The sequence below is a fragment of the Nematolebias whitei genome, chromosome 4 (assembly GCF_014905685.2).
Source record: "Nematolebias whitei isolate Nwh7 chromosome 4, NemWhi1, whole genome shotgun sequence".
Lineage (NCBI taxonomy): Eukaryota > Metazoa > Chordata > Actinopteri > Cyprinodontiformes > Rivulidae > Nematolebias > Nematolebias whitei.
This window is the reverse complement of record NC_056501.1, coordinates 29,551,243-29,565,528: the sequence shown is the minus strand read 5'-3', so window position 1 is coordinate 29,565,528 and position 14,286 is coordinate 29,551,243. Positions and strand designations below refer to the sequence as shown.

The following is a 14,286-nucleotide window of genomic DNA, read 5'->3' as shown; positions in this document are numbered from 1 at the left end:
GGATTTGTGCAGGTATTTTGGGTGGAAATAATGCAACTGTCAAACGTTTTGAGGCGCTTTAAAGGATATGTAAAATTATAGCATTTAGGAGCAAAAGAAAATGATACAATGACACTTTGCTTTAAAAAAAAATGAGGTTCTTTTGAGGAGGATTTTATGAGATAGTCCAGCAAATAGCCACGTCCAAAAGAGTCGTTCGCTGCACTTCCGCTTTCTGTCAGTCATGTGACACGTGCTGCCTTCTCTTACGTCACGGGGTATTTTGTAGGCACAACTCTGAAGTTATCGCTAGTTAAAAAGTTAAACCTTTTAGACCTTTCTGTTTTTAACAGAGCTCCCACCATGACGGACCAGAGGTTTGCGATCACCATCTCTGTAATGACCCTGTTCTGGGCTCTTGTTGGAGGAGTTGTGCCCTGGTTCATCCCCAAAGGACCAAACAGAGGGTGAGTTAGCTCGGCTTAGCTTTCCTTTGTCAAAGTGAGCGAATTTAAAATGTAGCGCCGTGTTTGAAGGTAAAGACATATATTTTACATTATTTTATAAAGCAAGATATTGTGTTTGGACATGAAACGCGATTCTTAAAGTTAGTCAGAAAGTTAAAAAAGTTCAAACAACTTGTAAAAGTTAGTAGCAGCTAAGTAGCTAACGAGAAGCTAAGTTTGTGAAAGTGTGATGAAGTTTTTATATATATACAGTGTTGGGAATGTTACTTTTAAAAAGTAATTAATTATAGTTACTAGTTACTTCTCCCAAAAAGTAACTGAGTTAGTAACTGAATTACTCCCCTATAAAAGTAATTAGTTACCAGGGAAAGTAACTAAAGTAACTATTGTTTGTTTGTTTGGTTTAAGTTGAGATATATCTACGAATTTAAAGTAGAATTGCAAAGACAAGTACTTAACACAAAACTTTTAATACTTACTGCACCTCAACAGAACATGACTGGTTGACATACTATACTTCAAGTTTTTTCTTCATTACAAAAATACAGTTTAACAAAATAACATAACAATTGTGTTTTTAGCTTTATGTACACACTGTACTGTTCAAGTGTTTTCTTAGAAATAAAAGTAAACAGTTAAAATAAGTGTTTTAACTCTGTAGTGTAAAATAAAATCAAACCCTCACACAACTGGTTCTTCAAGTATTTTCTTAAAAACAAAATAACCATTTTAACAATACGAAGTACTTTTAAAACAGTACTGAAAATCTGAATTACCTGAAAAAACCCAACATTAGCTACTAAACTATCCATGCATAGATGGATTCATTTATCCACTCAGTCAACCCAGTCATCTGCTGACCATCTTACCCCTTAAACCAGTGATTGTATCTTAGAAGTAGAAGCCTTTCAAACTTCTGGTCAGAAAGTCTGTTCCTCTTTGGAGTGAAGACAAGCTTCCCTAAGCTAAACAGTCTTTCCACAGGGGCACTAGATGGAGTGGCTGCATTGTATTTGAGTGAAATTTTCTTTACAAGTGGAAATCCATTAAGACTGTCCATCCCTTGTGCTCCTGATTTGAAATAATCAGCAACTTGGCTTTCAGCAGTAGCAGAGGTGTCATCCTCATCCTCAAAGGAGAAGAACTCATCCTCCATGGCTGACTCAGTGCATGCTGGTGTGATGGTAGTACCTGTTCGCTGGTCTTCATTTTGAGCACTTTTCCGGCACTCTGCTAGCAGACTTGCCTTGGCCTTGTCCTTCCTGTCCTGCATCCGCAGCCAACGTAGTTTAAACTTGGGCAGAGTCACAGCAGCCAAGACGGCATTCTCACTTTCCAGCACCTCTGCAAATCTTGTTTTGATAGCCTGCAATGATATACAAAGTAAATATTATACTGACTATCCATACACACACACACACAGCATTACACATTGTAAGTTTACAAATATATTTAATTTTACATTGTATCTTTTCATTATGTGTTTAAAAATATATATTAGTTCTTACTGTAACAATTGCCTCTGGAAGGTCAACGAGGATTTGCAGACCACTCTTCAGGTCCAGGGTCTTCAACATCAATGTCTCCAGTGTGGGTAGGAGTGTGCCATGGAAACAGTTGTCTTCTCCCTGAAGTATGTCTAAGGCTACTGTTAGTGGCTTCATTACCATACAGTATTCCTTGAGGAACTGATGCTCCCGTTCTGTGATGGCTTTCAAAACAAACTCGGAAGAGATGGTGTTCAGTGCAACTATAGGGATCTCACAGATGCGAGCAAGGGCATCATAAAACGAGTTCCATCTTGTACTGCAAGGGACTAGCAGCTTCCTTGCGATTACATCATCAACAGTCTCTGCAGCCACAGTTGAACGGCTAGCCTTGTTCCATAAAGCTGTGCATTTGGTTGTAGCACTCCTGTATATTGCTTTTGTTTCTGGTCTTGACAGTATCCACTTGTCAACATCAGTACATGAAACGAGGTTTAAAGTGTGTGATGCACATCTCTGATGTGGTGGCAAAGTAATTACATCATCATTATCATCATCACCAACACTGTTTTGCAAGACATCATTAATGTTCACAAATGTCACCTCATCTTCATCATCATCAGACTCATCATCCTCCACAGGCTGGTACTTCTTGAAGGCTTTGACAAAATTAGAGCCATTATCCGTGACAGTTGATGTTATTTTGTGGGTTATGCCATAGAATGAGTGAATGTTGTCAAGCTCAGTTGCAATACTGTCATGTGTATGACGACCTTTAAATCGTCTGCATGCCAGGGCTGCTTTTCTTCGTTCCATGCTTTGTGGATGTATCCAGTGGGCAGTTACGCCAAGATAACTTTTATTATGTGCAGTCCAAATGTCTGCAGTAGTAGAGACATATTCTAATTCTTCAAATCCAGTCTTCAGCTCGGCATTCATTTTAGCGTACTCAGCATCTATGTATTTAGAAAATGTCTTTCTGCATGGAGGACCGACGCCTGCTCTCCCCGGTATTTTGCCAATAAGGGTTCTGAATGAGTCTGAGTCAACTGTTGATAATGGGAGCATGTTTTCAACAACATACCTGCCTATCAATCGGTTTAGTTCATTCTGCGTCACAAGTTTCTGTGAAGCTGGAGCAAAAAAATCCACCTTTAACTGCTTGGACGGTGTAGCTCCGCGTTCTTCTTCGTTAGCAGAGCTCACGTTAGCCACACCTGGTCTGCTATCATCATCAGTACTGTCAACAGCAGTGTTTTTAGCCACGAGTTTTGTTGAACCATGTGCAGTTGTGAGATGCTTCATCAGATTAGAGTTGCTTACGACGGACGTAGACAAACACTTCGCTCCGGGACATAATGTACACTTCACACTCACGTTCTTGCCTTTTACCTCAAGGAGAGTAAAGTAGTGTCTGTATTTCCACTTTGAAAACGCCAGCTTTCCCTCCGGACTCGCCATTGCTGCAGGACTTCTGCTAACTTTTCAGATTTGGAGCTGCAGCGTGTGGTTTGCGAGTGAACTGAACAACAAAACCTCTGATTGGCTTACCTCTCTTTACCTGTTACTCTACCTTAGCCAATCATCATCATCCTTTATATGATTGTTTCACCCCTCCCTCCTACCCTCACCAAGGAAAAAAAGTAAACAAACAGCTTACGACAAAATAACGTACCCCATTTAGTGGTTGTAACGGTAACGGCGTTGTAACGATAGACATAGTAACGACTTAGAGTACCCGTTAATGAAAAAAATAACGCCGTTTGTAACGCCGTTTATTTGTACTCCGTTATTCCCATCACTGTATATATATATATATATATATATATATATAATTTACGCTTAGGTCAGATTATGGAAATTGTGCTAAAATTGTCATTCCTAAGATTTCAACCACAAGTTCATAGTTAGTTTTATTGTTTACTGTACATCTAATCATAGATCCTGTAATACGTATCTCCTTTTTCCTCACAGAGTAATTGTCACAATGTTGGTGTTAACTGCAGTCAGCTGCTATCTCTTGTAAGTATCACTGCTCAGTTATTAAACTTGTTTTTATGTCCTGTAGTCTGCGCTCACAGCAGCACCATGTTTGTTTTCTTTGCAACAATTCAGACTACAGCAGAAACAATCTGGGTTATGATCATGGGATTATGACACATTTCCTGATGCACAGATCTGTAAAGATTTCACAGTGAGGACTAGGACACCCAGACTTTTGGAGGAAAGAAACAAGTTCTGCAAATCCAAACTGGGCTTTGTGCCTTAGTATGCTGCTTTTATTTGTATTTTTTTTTTGTTCATACTTGGCAGGCATAAAGCAACAAGTAAAATATAAAGTAAGTAAAATTATAGTAAAATAAATAATAAAACGGTTCAATATTTATTTGGTTTCTGGGCCTTCCATCTCACTGTAGTAAGTTGCAGGCGTTGCTATCACTGCAAAATATTGATGTGATGAATTTAGTGTTTCAATGATGAATCATTTATTACTATAATTTGGTGCATGTGTGCAGCTTGTGTCATGTTACATGTTAGTGGGTCATGTTACATGTCAGTGGGCAAAAGAGGGCAGTAGAGGTAAAGCTGCTTTGCGGCCCTTTAGGAGTGAAACATTAGCTTACAATATTAAAATTGGGTAATAAGTCTGAGATGTTAGGTCTCAAGTGTGTGAAGCATATTGTGTTGACTTTTGTGATCTGTACATTTTCTCTTCCTCAGCTGGTTGATCGCTATTCTGTCCCAGCTGAATCCCCTGTTTGGTCCGTCTCTGTCCAACGACACTATCTGGTACCTTCGCAGTCAATGGCCATAACTTGTTTTGTAATATTTACATAAGACTCCTCATCTTGCAGGTAATTCCACTTTCTAAACCCTAACTATATATACATTTTTATTTATTTAAAATCTGCATGTAATTATATTTGCTGCTCATTTATAGCGTTTTAACTTTTTATTTTAGTTTCTCTTGTCGTCGGATGGCCTGACACTGCTGCATTTCAATGCAAGTTTTCCTGCAGGGATCATTCCTTCTGAAATTGCTGAAAGCTCAGACCCCTGTGTGATCGTTTCTCAAGTGATGCCCTCTCTGGTTCAACATGATTTTCCATGGGATGAAAAATTGCCTCTGGATCTTCGATACTTGTTTTGTTTGTATATTGTGTGCATTGTGCTTAATATTGCTGTCAGTAATGGATGAGATGTAATTATTCTTTTGATGTGCTTGATAATTTTTTGTGTCCATTTGTTAACGTAATCAGCAATTTAATTAATAAATAAATGTATACTGTACTCAACTTTTGCATTTTTGTTATTAAACCAATTTCTGAACTGATGTGCTAGAATGGAAGCTGAACAATGTCATATTTAAAAGTACTCAAACGTAATTGTTTTAAACAAATGCATTTAAGTAAAACCTCCTTTATGTTTCCTCAGTTGGTTGCTTTTAAATTAGTTAGTTGTGCGTTTCTTGATGGGGAAAAAAAGCCCACTTTTTCAGAGGCGGTGCCGAATGTGTACGTTCAGAATGAGCTTCCTGCTTTCCGTAGTTTTATCCGGCGAGCGGCTGCAGTCACAACAGTTTTCGCAGGTTACACAATTCGATGCAACACCGGCTACGTTGGCAGAATGGGGTCCTCAGATGTCCACGTCCGAGTTTGTGAGCAAGAAATCCTCAAATATGATTTGGAAATCAAGGCTCTCATCCAGGTGCGAATCTTTATTTGGTAAGATCACTCAGTGCTCCTGTAGGACCGGCTGGTGTTTGAAACGGTCTGTAAATTTATTTTATGTTAGCTTTTATGCTACACCGGTCTCATCTGAAGCCGACAGTCTGTTGATGGGATTAGATTAAACTACAGCAAAGTAATACGTCGTTAAATGTGCTTTTAAACACTTTAAGGTAATTTTTACTGGCTAAACGTAAGAGCTAAACGTAAAAAAATTAGGTGTTATAAAAAACGAGCACATCATTCAAGTACACGTCTTTAGACATGATGACGTGTGAAGTAGTTAAAGTAACAGTACAGTCATTTACAAATACCGGAAATCACATTTCACCTAATTCATATTCTCATCATTAAAACACATTATTCTAATACTTGTGTGTTGCGTAATTATTAACTCATAAAACATTTTAGAAGTGTAAATAATCCATATGTGTGATTGTGATAGTTGTGTGATGTACAAGTATTTAAAAAAAAGTTTACTAGTCAAATGATTTTTGTCCTTTATTTTTAGTGACTAAATAATTTGAACATTTACTAAAATAAGAGCATGCGAGTTTAGTTGGAGAAGATCCAATTAAAAAAATCATAGTACTGTATTTGAATTATCTTAAGTACAGTACTACAGTACCTACAAGTATCTTACAAGTATGTTAGTACACCTCCAACTGTAGTTGTTAAATATGGTGAATTAGTACAACCTGGTATTTTTTAAACACATTTAAGAAACTAAGTATGTTTAAGTAAAATATTAGTACTTCAGAATTGTGTTTCATTGTGGTTTGTGTAAATATATTTTCATTTCAATGCTTTATTTTTATTTCACATATTTGTGTGGTTTATGTTCTGTATTCTTATTTTTAAAATATTTATATTCGTGAGGACCCGTTGAATTTATTGTCTTTAGTTGCACCTAGTTGTAATTTGTCCTGAAAATATTTTACGATGAACAAAAACAAGTATTTTTCGAACTGGTCACATGCAAAGGGTATTTTTCAATATTTATTTGTTTTAGTTTCTCCCTCCAAAGAGTTTCTTTTCTTCAAAAATAAATATCCATATGGGAGCATTAACTGCTCCTACATTTTATCATATTATGTTTTTACGAATGAACAGTTCAGAGCGGAGAGCTGAAGTCCTTCTTCACTTGTGATTCATCTTAAAGAGAACAGCACTTTTGTCACGTTCAATATGCTGTTGGTACAGTAAACTCAGTAATACTTGGATGGATGCATGAAGCTTTGTCTTTGTCCCGGCAGGACATCAGAGAGTGCACCGGGCCTCAGAACCAGCTGACGGAAAAAAACACGGATATGAAAAAGCATTTCAACAACCTCAGATTAAGGATTCAGGTGAGAATTATTACTTAATTTTTCTAACATCCCAGATCATCAGAAACGCGGTATCTTTTTTTTTGAGAACACATTTAGTGACGTAAACGATGATTTATCAGGACTTGGAGCGGATGGCGATGGAACAAGACAGAGAGTCAGACAAGCAGGTGTTGATCACTCAGGTGGAGGGACACCGAAAGCAGATGCTGAGGTACTTTCTTTGATCTTGCTTTAAATAAAATGTGTTGTTTTTTTTGTTTTATTTTAACGTGTGGCCATGCTTGATAAAACTCCAGGACACCTTTGTGATTAAGACACTTGTGTACTTGTCTTTGTGTATTTTGCAGTAACCAGACCGCCTGGAGGAAAGCCAACCTCGCCAGCAAAATGTCCATCGACAACATGGAAAAGCAGGCGCTTCTTAATGAGGCTGATGGCTCAGTGAGGCAGAGGTGAGGCTGCAGAGTCATCTTTTAAAAATATCTCAGAACATTCAGCTCCACATAGCTTTAGTTTTCTTTTTAGAATGATGTTTCCTCACCTTTTATAATCTTAGAAAGTGTTAATTTCACTTTTATGGCAGGAAGGCGCCCAAAGAGGGCCTCGCTCAAACCACGAGCAGCATAACAGAGAACCTGATGAGCATCAGTCGGATGATGTCCCAACAAGTTCAGCAGAGTGAGGACACCATAACTACACTAGGTTAGTGAAGAAATCACATCTTCTGCATTTAGCTCCTTTTAGAACACAAGTTGTTTTTCAATTTTATGGCAGCAACACGTCTCAATGTTACCATCAATATGTTTACCAGTGAATGTGAAGCATGTTTTAACAACTGTCTGGACTGAGGAGACCAGCTGCTGGAGCTTTTGGAGGGGAATGTTGTCCCGTTCTTGTCTGATGTAGGATTCTAGCAGTCCTGTGTCGTCTTTGCTGGTTTCTTTACCCGATGGGGGCATACGTTGTTCTAAAACCTGTATGTACTTTTCAGCCTTTGTCATGCCTATCCAGATGTGTAAGCTGCCCATGTCAGAGGCATTAATGCACCCCCATACAGTCAGAGAGGCAGATTTTTTAACTGTATGCTGATAATAGTCTGGATGCTCCTAATCCTCTTTAATATGAAAAACATCCAGGTTTCCAAAGAAAAGCTCACAGTTCAGTTTGCCTGAGCGCAGAACAGTTTTCCACTTCAGTGCATTTTAAAGGAGCTTTGACCCCGAGAAGACGACTGCATCTGGATGTTAATAATGTATGGAGTGCGTGATAGAGCTTTAATTATGGCTTAATTTGTAAACCAATTGATGCCAAACACAAATAGCAGATGGTCTGGCGAGGTGGGGGTGGGGGGCAGTGTCCGTGGGTCCTCCCCCAGAAATTTTGGATTAAGAGATGCCATTTCCTGCATTTTGCTGTATTTTAACAGGTTGTTAAACATCTGTAAACATTTGATTAAATTAATGAAAAACAGGTCTCTCTTGTAAATGATGAGGCTCAATGAGACTAACATCCTGTATAAATAAAGGTTGAATTGAAATTACTATTTAATAGAGCAGTGAATAGATCAGCTCCGATTCTGTCAAGCATCCTGACCCCCCCCTCCCACACACACACAGACACACACACACAAACTTCAAAGTCCGACCCGAACTCTTCTCAGCTGAATTCAGTCCTGCTCTGCTCCCTTCTCTATCACCAATGCCTTCAATTCTCTGTTGTCCAGCTAAGGACAATCCATCCATTTACTTTACATAATAAATTGGACTGTCTTTTCGACATTTTGATCCTGCTATTTTGACTAATTTTGAAACGTGCAATGTGAATAATACACATCAAACATTTCGCTCGTATTTTTTTTTTTAACTGTAAGCTTTTTTTTATTTATTATCTTTGAAATGCATGCAGGAGTTCTGACACATTGGCAGTTGTGCGCGCTCTGCAGAGCTGTCTGGAGACGCTCATTTGCGTAAAACGTGCACTGTCTGCAGGGCGCACAGCTGAGCTTGGTGAAGCCGACACCCCACCCACATCAAAAATACCAGTAAATATGAGTGGTTAGTGCTGCGTTTGTGCCGTTAAAATGTTCGTTTGTGCTGCTTTGGTTTCTGAGACACAGCTGAAGGTGGATGAAGACGTTTCATCCCCGCGGGACATGCGGTCGGTCAGCGTCTCTGCTGGCAGGAGCGTGTCCGCGAGCTGGTGCATGCGCCTGCTGCAGCAGTAACTTCCACTCCACAGACATGGACAACGTCTCCTCTCATTGTATTTTGAATAAATAATCAAAATAAAAATGCGCAATGATTTTGGACTTTTATGGGCCTTTACTTCTGAAAGATCCAACCTCTAAAAGTCTATTTAAACGCCCAAAATTAACCTAAATATGCAAAATGCTCCCTGTCTGTTTATTATTCACACCACTAACTTTTATAACCTTGTGCCTCTGTCCCGTCTTTTTTTATTAAACCTGTTGTTGCCATAAAATTCAAAATGGATTTTATTTTCTAAAAGATTTGGTACAAATTTGAGTTTAAACATTTGATATAATTGCTGTGTTCTATTGTAAGTAAAAATTAGGTTCTAAAATGTGCAAATCACTGCGTTCTGTTTTACATTTTACACAACATCCCAACATTTTCCGAATCGGTATCATAAACTTGATAAGAGCCTTTGAGCTCCAACTGACCACTCTTTAATCCGCCATTTTGGACATTAATATGTGTTTGACGTCACCCTCTATTCATGAAAACCTATTGTTTGAAAAACTTAACTGTTTCCTCTTATTTGTTTAAAGCAACCTCGTCGAGAACGATCCAGGAGACGAACGAGGAGTTTAAGACCATGACGGGGACCATTCAGCTCGGGAGGAAACTCATCACCAAGTACAACCGCAGGGAGCTCACCGATAAACTGCTCATCTTCCTGGCACTGGCTCTGTTCTTCGCCACCGTTCTTTACATCCTCAAGAAGAGACTTTTCCCGTTCCTGTAGACCAGGTAGAGAGAGCGTCTCTAAATCCAGAAACCGATTGCAGCTCATCATGTAAAGCCGAGCTGCCGAGGGGGAAATGTCTCTCACAAACAAAACAATAACTGCGCACGACTAGTTTGTCGAATCTTTTATTATCGCACTGAAGGAAACGCTCTTTCTTTAGAAGTAACAAATCATAAAGTAGTTGTTGGCACAAAACATGTCGGAGCTTCATGTTTAGTCGTGTGCATGTCATGTAATGACATCATTTCTCAGTTTGACTCGTTCTTTTCATGTGACATTCGTCAAGAAACTAAAATATTTAAAAACGAATGCAAAGAAAAACTGAGTAAAGTCTTAGTATTTTGTTTGTTTGTGTTTTTTGTTCCAGACTGACTAGTTTTCTTGAAAATATCTGTTTCTATAACGTCGTCGTAATAATGAATATACGATCCTATTCATTCTTATGAGTGTTCTGAAGTGACATCATAAGGAGGATAAATATTTTAGGGATCAATGACAGGACTAAACATTTCTGTGAAAGATGGACTTTCTTTTTCTTTACTAACCGTTTTAAACAGTGTTTACTTCTTCCACAATGTGCAAGTAACTTTCAAATTTCTTGAACGTGCTCATTTTAACCTGTATATTTACCTCACTGTATAATTTATAGCTGCTTTAGATTGCTGTAACACTGTTTTGACTGACTGCTATTAAATAATGTTCACCTGTATATACTCTGTGTGATTTTTCCCTCCTTTTAGATATTTTTTATACGAGGACTACATCTCCGTACGTGCATTTAAAACATGTGCCATATTAATTCCGTGAGCCTTAAAGGCGACGCAGTGTTCCCGCAGGATGCTCGTCTCCTCAGCTGCAGCAGCGGTTGTTCACGCTGGCAGAGATGGAGCCGCACGCATCCCCTGCCTTTCTTCAGATAAGACCCTGTAACGCAGATTATCCTGACCCGTTTACCCCCCTTCCCTCTTTTTCCAGCGTGGGTGGACGGCAAGATGAGGGGGGGATATTTTTAGGTTTGCGTGGCGCTGTTATCTGACGCTGCCTTTTCATCACCTCACAGGAGAGGGTGACCAGAGGAGCTGCATGACCTTGCTCCCCCTCTCTGCAACTGGCTGTTGTTTATTTACCGCAGTTATCTACAAGTTTTTCAGCGTCGATTTCTAATAAACACAACGGCTCTTGGTGCGTTTTGAGGCGTCTCTTCTGCTTGCTAGTTTGTGTGAGACGCGTTTGAAACGCGAAGATGAACGGTGGAGTATCTGAAGAGAGCTGAGAGAAGCATAAGCATCTCCTCCTCATGTGAAGTGGAGGCGGTCGGGCCGGGCCGGTTCTTGGCCTGTCCGTATGACTGCACACTTAGACGAGGCCTGGTACTCTCTGCCTCGAGCAAATTAGACTATTCTCACATTTAGCGCTGAGCTATTGTTGATCGAGTGCAATGGTTTGTCTCAACAAGTGGGCTGAAGGTCTCCAAGAGCACAAAGCTCCACACTGAAGGGGGGGCAGGGTGATGCCAGTAGGCAACCTGCACACTGGGAATCTGCACTGTGACAAATGATGTCCTGTTGGAAAAACTCACCAGGACGTTTTGCGTGCGAACATTTCAGTCGGCACTAAATCCGATGTTTTCTTGTCATTTAATCGCACGGATTACAGCTACCTGAAAAGTTCTGCAGTGTGGAAGAGAGTCACCTTCTCATGTAGGCTGGCTTCAGTTTCTTATTTTACAGTTTATTACTGAGAACAGCGCGGTCTACTCGGCTCAGTGAAGTCTGACCTCGCCCCCGAGAACCTGGCTTGGTTTCTGCACCACGTTACTCTGTTCACCTTGACTTCTTGTCCACCTTTTTAATCCAAGTTCAAGTTTTTAACATCGGTCGCCGAAAGGTGGGTGATGCTTCTGCTCCCGTCTGTCTGTCTGTGATGTGTGTCTGTCAGCAACATGTCTCATGAGCACCTGGTTGTAACCATCATGAAAGAACTGAATGCACATGTGTATCTAATTAACTTTAGGAGACTACCCAAATCAAGATGGCCACCACAGCTAATCAACATTAGCAAACGCAAAGATGGCTAAAACTGAGTCAGTTTTCGAGATGTTTACTTTAGATCAACATTGAGTGGTAGTAAATGAGTTTTTTCCAGCACATACGCTGAGCATGACACCTCGAGGACCTGCATGAGATTGCGCATAACGTTATTTTTAATGTTTGACGTCACTTCTCTACATCAAATGATCTTAGTTTAAATCTCTGGCATAGATCAAAGCCAACCTGGACCCTGCATGTAACTGTTGTAAACAAACTCCAGCTACACTCCTGCATTCTGGACCTGTCCCAAACTGCAGACTTTTTATCAATCTATATTTGATACCTTCTCTGTGATGTGGAAAAACCGTACATCCATCACCACTCACCTCAGTGTTTGGGGTGGTCCCTGTGGATACGACCTTCAGTAAGTACGAGAAGGATGTGATTGATTTGGGATCTCTTTTGGCCAGAAGACTGGATTTGTGCAGTTGGAAGAACCCACACCCCCTTGCATATGTTCATTGGATAAGAGAAGTGATGTATCATATTAATTTAGAAAAAAATCAGATATACCATGAAGGGTTCTGTTAAAAGATTTTGGGACACGTAGCAGCCTTTTATATTGTATGTGGAAAACTTGTGAATGCGTGTGCAGTTTATTTTAATTATTTATGTACGTGTGGGAGGGAAGGGGTGGGAGAATTTTTTTTTGTCTTGTTCTTTGTGTTTTATATGTTCAAAATGAAAAAATTAATAAAAAAGACTTTGATAAAAAAAATCTCTAGCATGAAAGACTGTGGCACTTATAATGAAAACCAGTTAAAAAAAAAAACAACTACTAATTGTTTTAAAACATTAGCATTTTTCCCTTACATTTATGATATTCTATTACCGTATTTTTCAGACTATAAGGCGCACCGGATTCAGTTTATAAGGTGCAATTTAAAGTAACAGGTCTGTTTTCATGCATAAGGCGCACCGGATTATAAGGCTCACTATTGATTTTTGAAAAAATTAAAAGAGTTTAAGTGGGCTGCCTTATTATCTGAAAAATATGGTAATCCCAAATAACTAGAGTAATGCCGGTAAATGTCAATAAAGCAAACGCTCTGCGCTCAGGAGGATTAGACTGTCTGGTCGGGGTGGGGGCTCCAAATTTTAGAGATGGTCATTGCCTCCCTTAACGTACCCCCTCCTTCTTCTGTGACACACCTGACATTTATTTATTTATTATAGTTATATTCTAAGTTACATTCACACCTTTTTTTCAATTAAAATAAATCTGATATCTCTGTGTATTTATAGTACAAATTAGTGAATATTTGTGTTAACATTATTACGTGTCCTCTTCAAAAACAAATTTGAGACAAAATGAATCTTTCGTTGTTTTAAAATATTTTGTGCAGTTAAAACATATACACTTTCTGCATAAGCACAATAAAATGTCATGTGTGTTTTTGTAAATACATAAACATTCAGGCATTTTACGATAAGTGATGTTTTTTTTAACACATGTCCTCCTTTTAGAGAAATATCCTAAAAATATCTGATGTAGGCGAGTGTGCGGGTACAAAACCCTAAAATCTCCTGAACTGAAACACTTGGATGGTTTAACAGCTGTTTGAGCAGTAAAAACTACAATTTAAATAAGAACTTTGAAGGTTACAAAGAATTTCTCAGAGCGTTGTTGGTGTGAACTGACGTCGCAGGTCAAGGTCACGGCTAACAGCTGGCTTTAAGCAGCACACGAGGCTGACAGCAGGTTGTAAAAATGAGTCAACTTTTCACCTTGTGTAAGCTAAATGATCGAAGCCCCCTGAAAGCCACTTGAACATTGTAAGCCGACACAAACCATGCCAGGGTTTTACCGATGTTTACGAGCGTGTATAGAGGAAATACTCTGTCATTTTTGTCATCAAGAGGGATTCATTCGATGTTCTGAAATCGTTGTTGCATAGTTAATGTTGTTTTAGAACAATATGTCAAAAAGGTATTGTCAATCTAATTCCAGTGTGTGTAATATTTATATGGTGAAAGGATTACTGAAGCAACGAGTGTATTTTGTTTGTCTCCCACTAAATAAAATTTCTCCACAGCAGCAAAGATGAAGCTCAAACTGAAGATAACTCAATTTGTTAAATGTTATATTACGCACACACAAACACATATCTATATCTATATATATATCTATAAATATATACATACATACATATAATTTATACACACACACACATATATATATATATGTATATACATATATATATATATGTGTG

At 38.9% G+C, this 14,286-nt stretch overlaps 2 protein-coding genes across 3 annotated transcripts; both read left to right on the top strand.

Moving 5' to 3' along the window:
- Positions 1-247: 247 nt before the first annotated feature.
- On the top strand, positions 248-5,153 carry atp6v0e1 (ATPase H+ transporting V0 subunit e1). The gene is made up of 4 exons (XM_037675956.1): positions 248-446; positions 3,908-3,955; positions 4,655-4,788; positions 4,896-5,153. The coding sequence occupies exons 1-3, from the start codon at positions 343-345 to the stop codon at positions 4,746-4,748; spliced, it is 246 nt and encodes an 81-aa protein (XP_037531884.1). The 5' UTR covers positions 248-342; the 3' UTR covers positions 4,749-4,788; positions 4,896-5,153.
- A 364-nt stretch (positions 5,154-5,517) lies between these two features.
- On the top strand, positions 5,518-9,980 carry LOC119409092 (vesicle transport protein SEC20). Of its 2 annotated transcripts, none has more exons than XM_037675954.1 (6): positions 5,518-5,641; positions 6,918-7,010; positions 7,112-7,203; positions 7,340-7,444; positions 7,576-7,694; positions 9,784-9,980. In XM_037675954.1, the coding sequence occupies exons 1-6, from the start codon at positions 5,561-5,563 to the stop codon at positions 9,978-9,980; spliced, it is 687 nt and encodes a 228-aa protein (XP_037531882.1). In that variant the 5' UTR covers positions 5,518-5,560. The 2 variants fall into 2 exon arrangements, with proteins under 2 accessions (XP_037531882.1, XP_037531883.1); XM_037675955.1 differs by having other exon boundaries at positions 5,602-5,658.
- Positions 9,981-14,286: the final 4,306 nt, after the last annotated feature.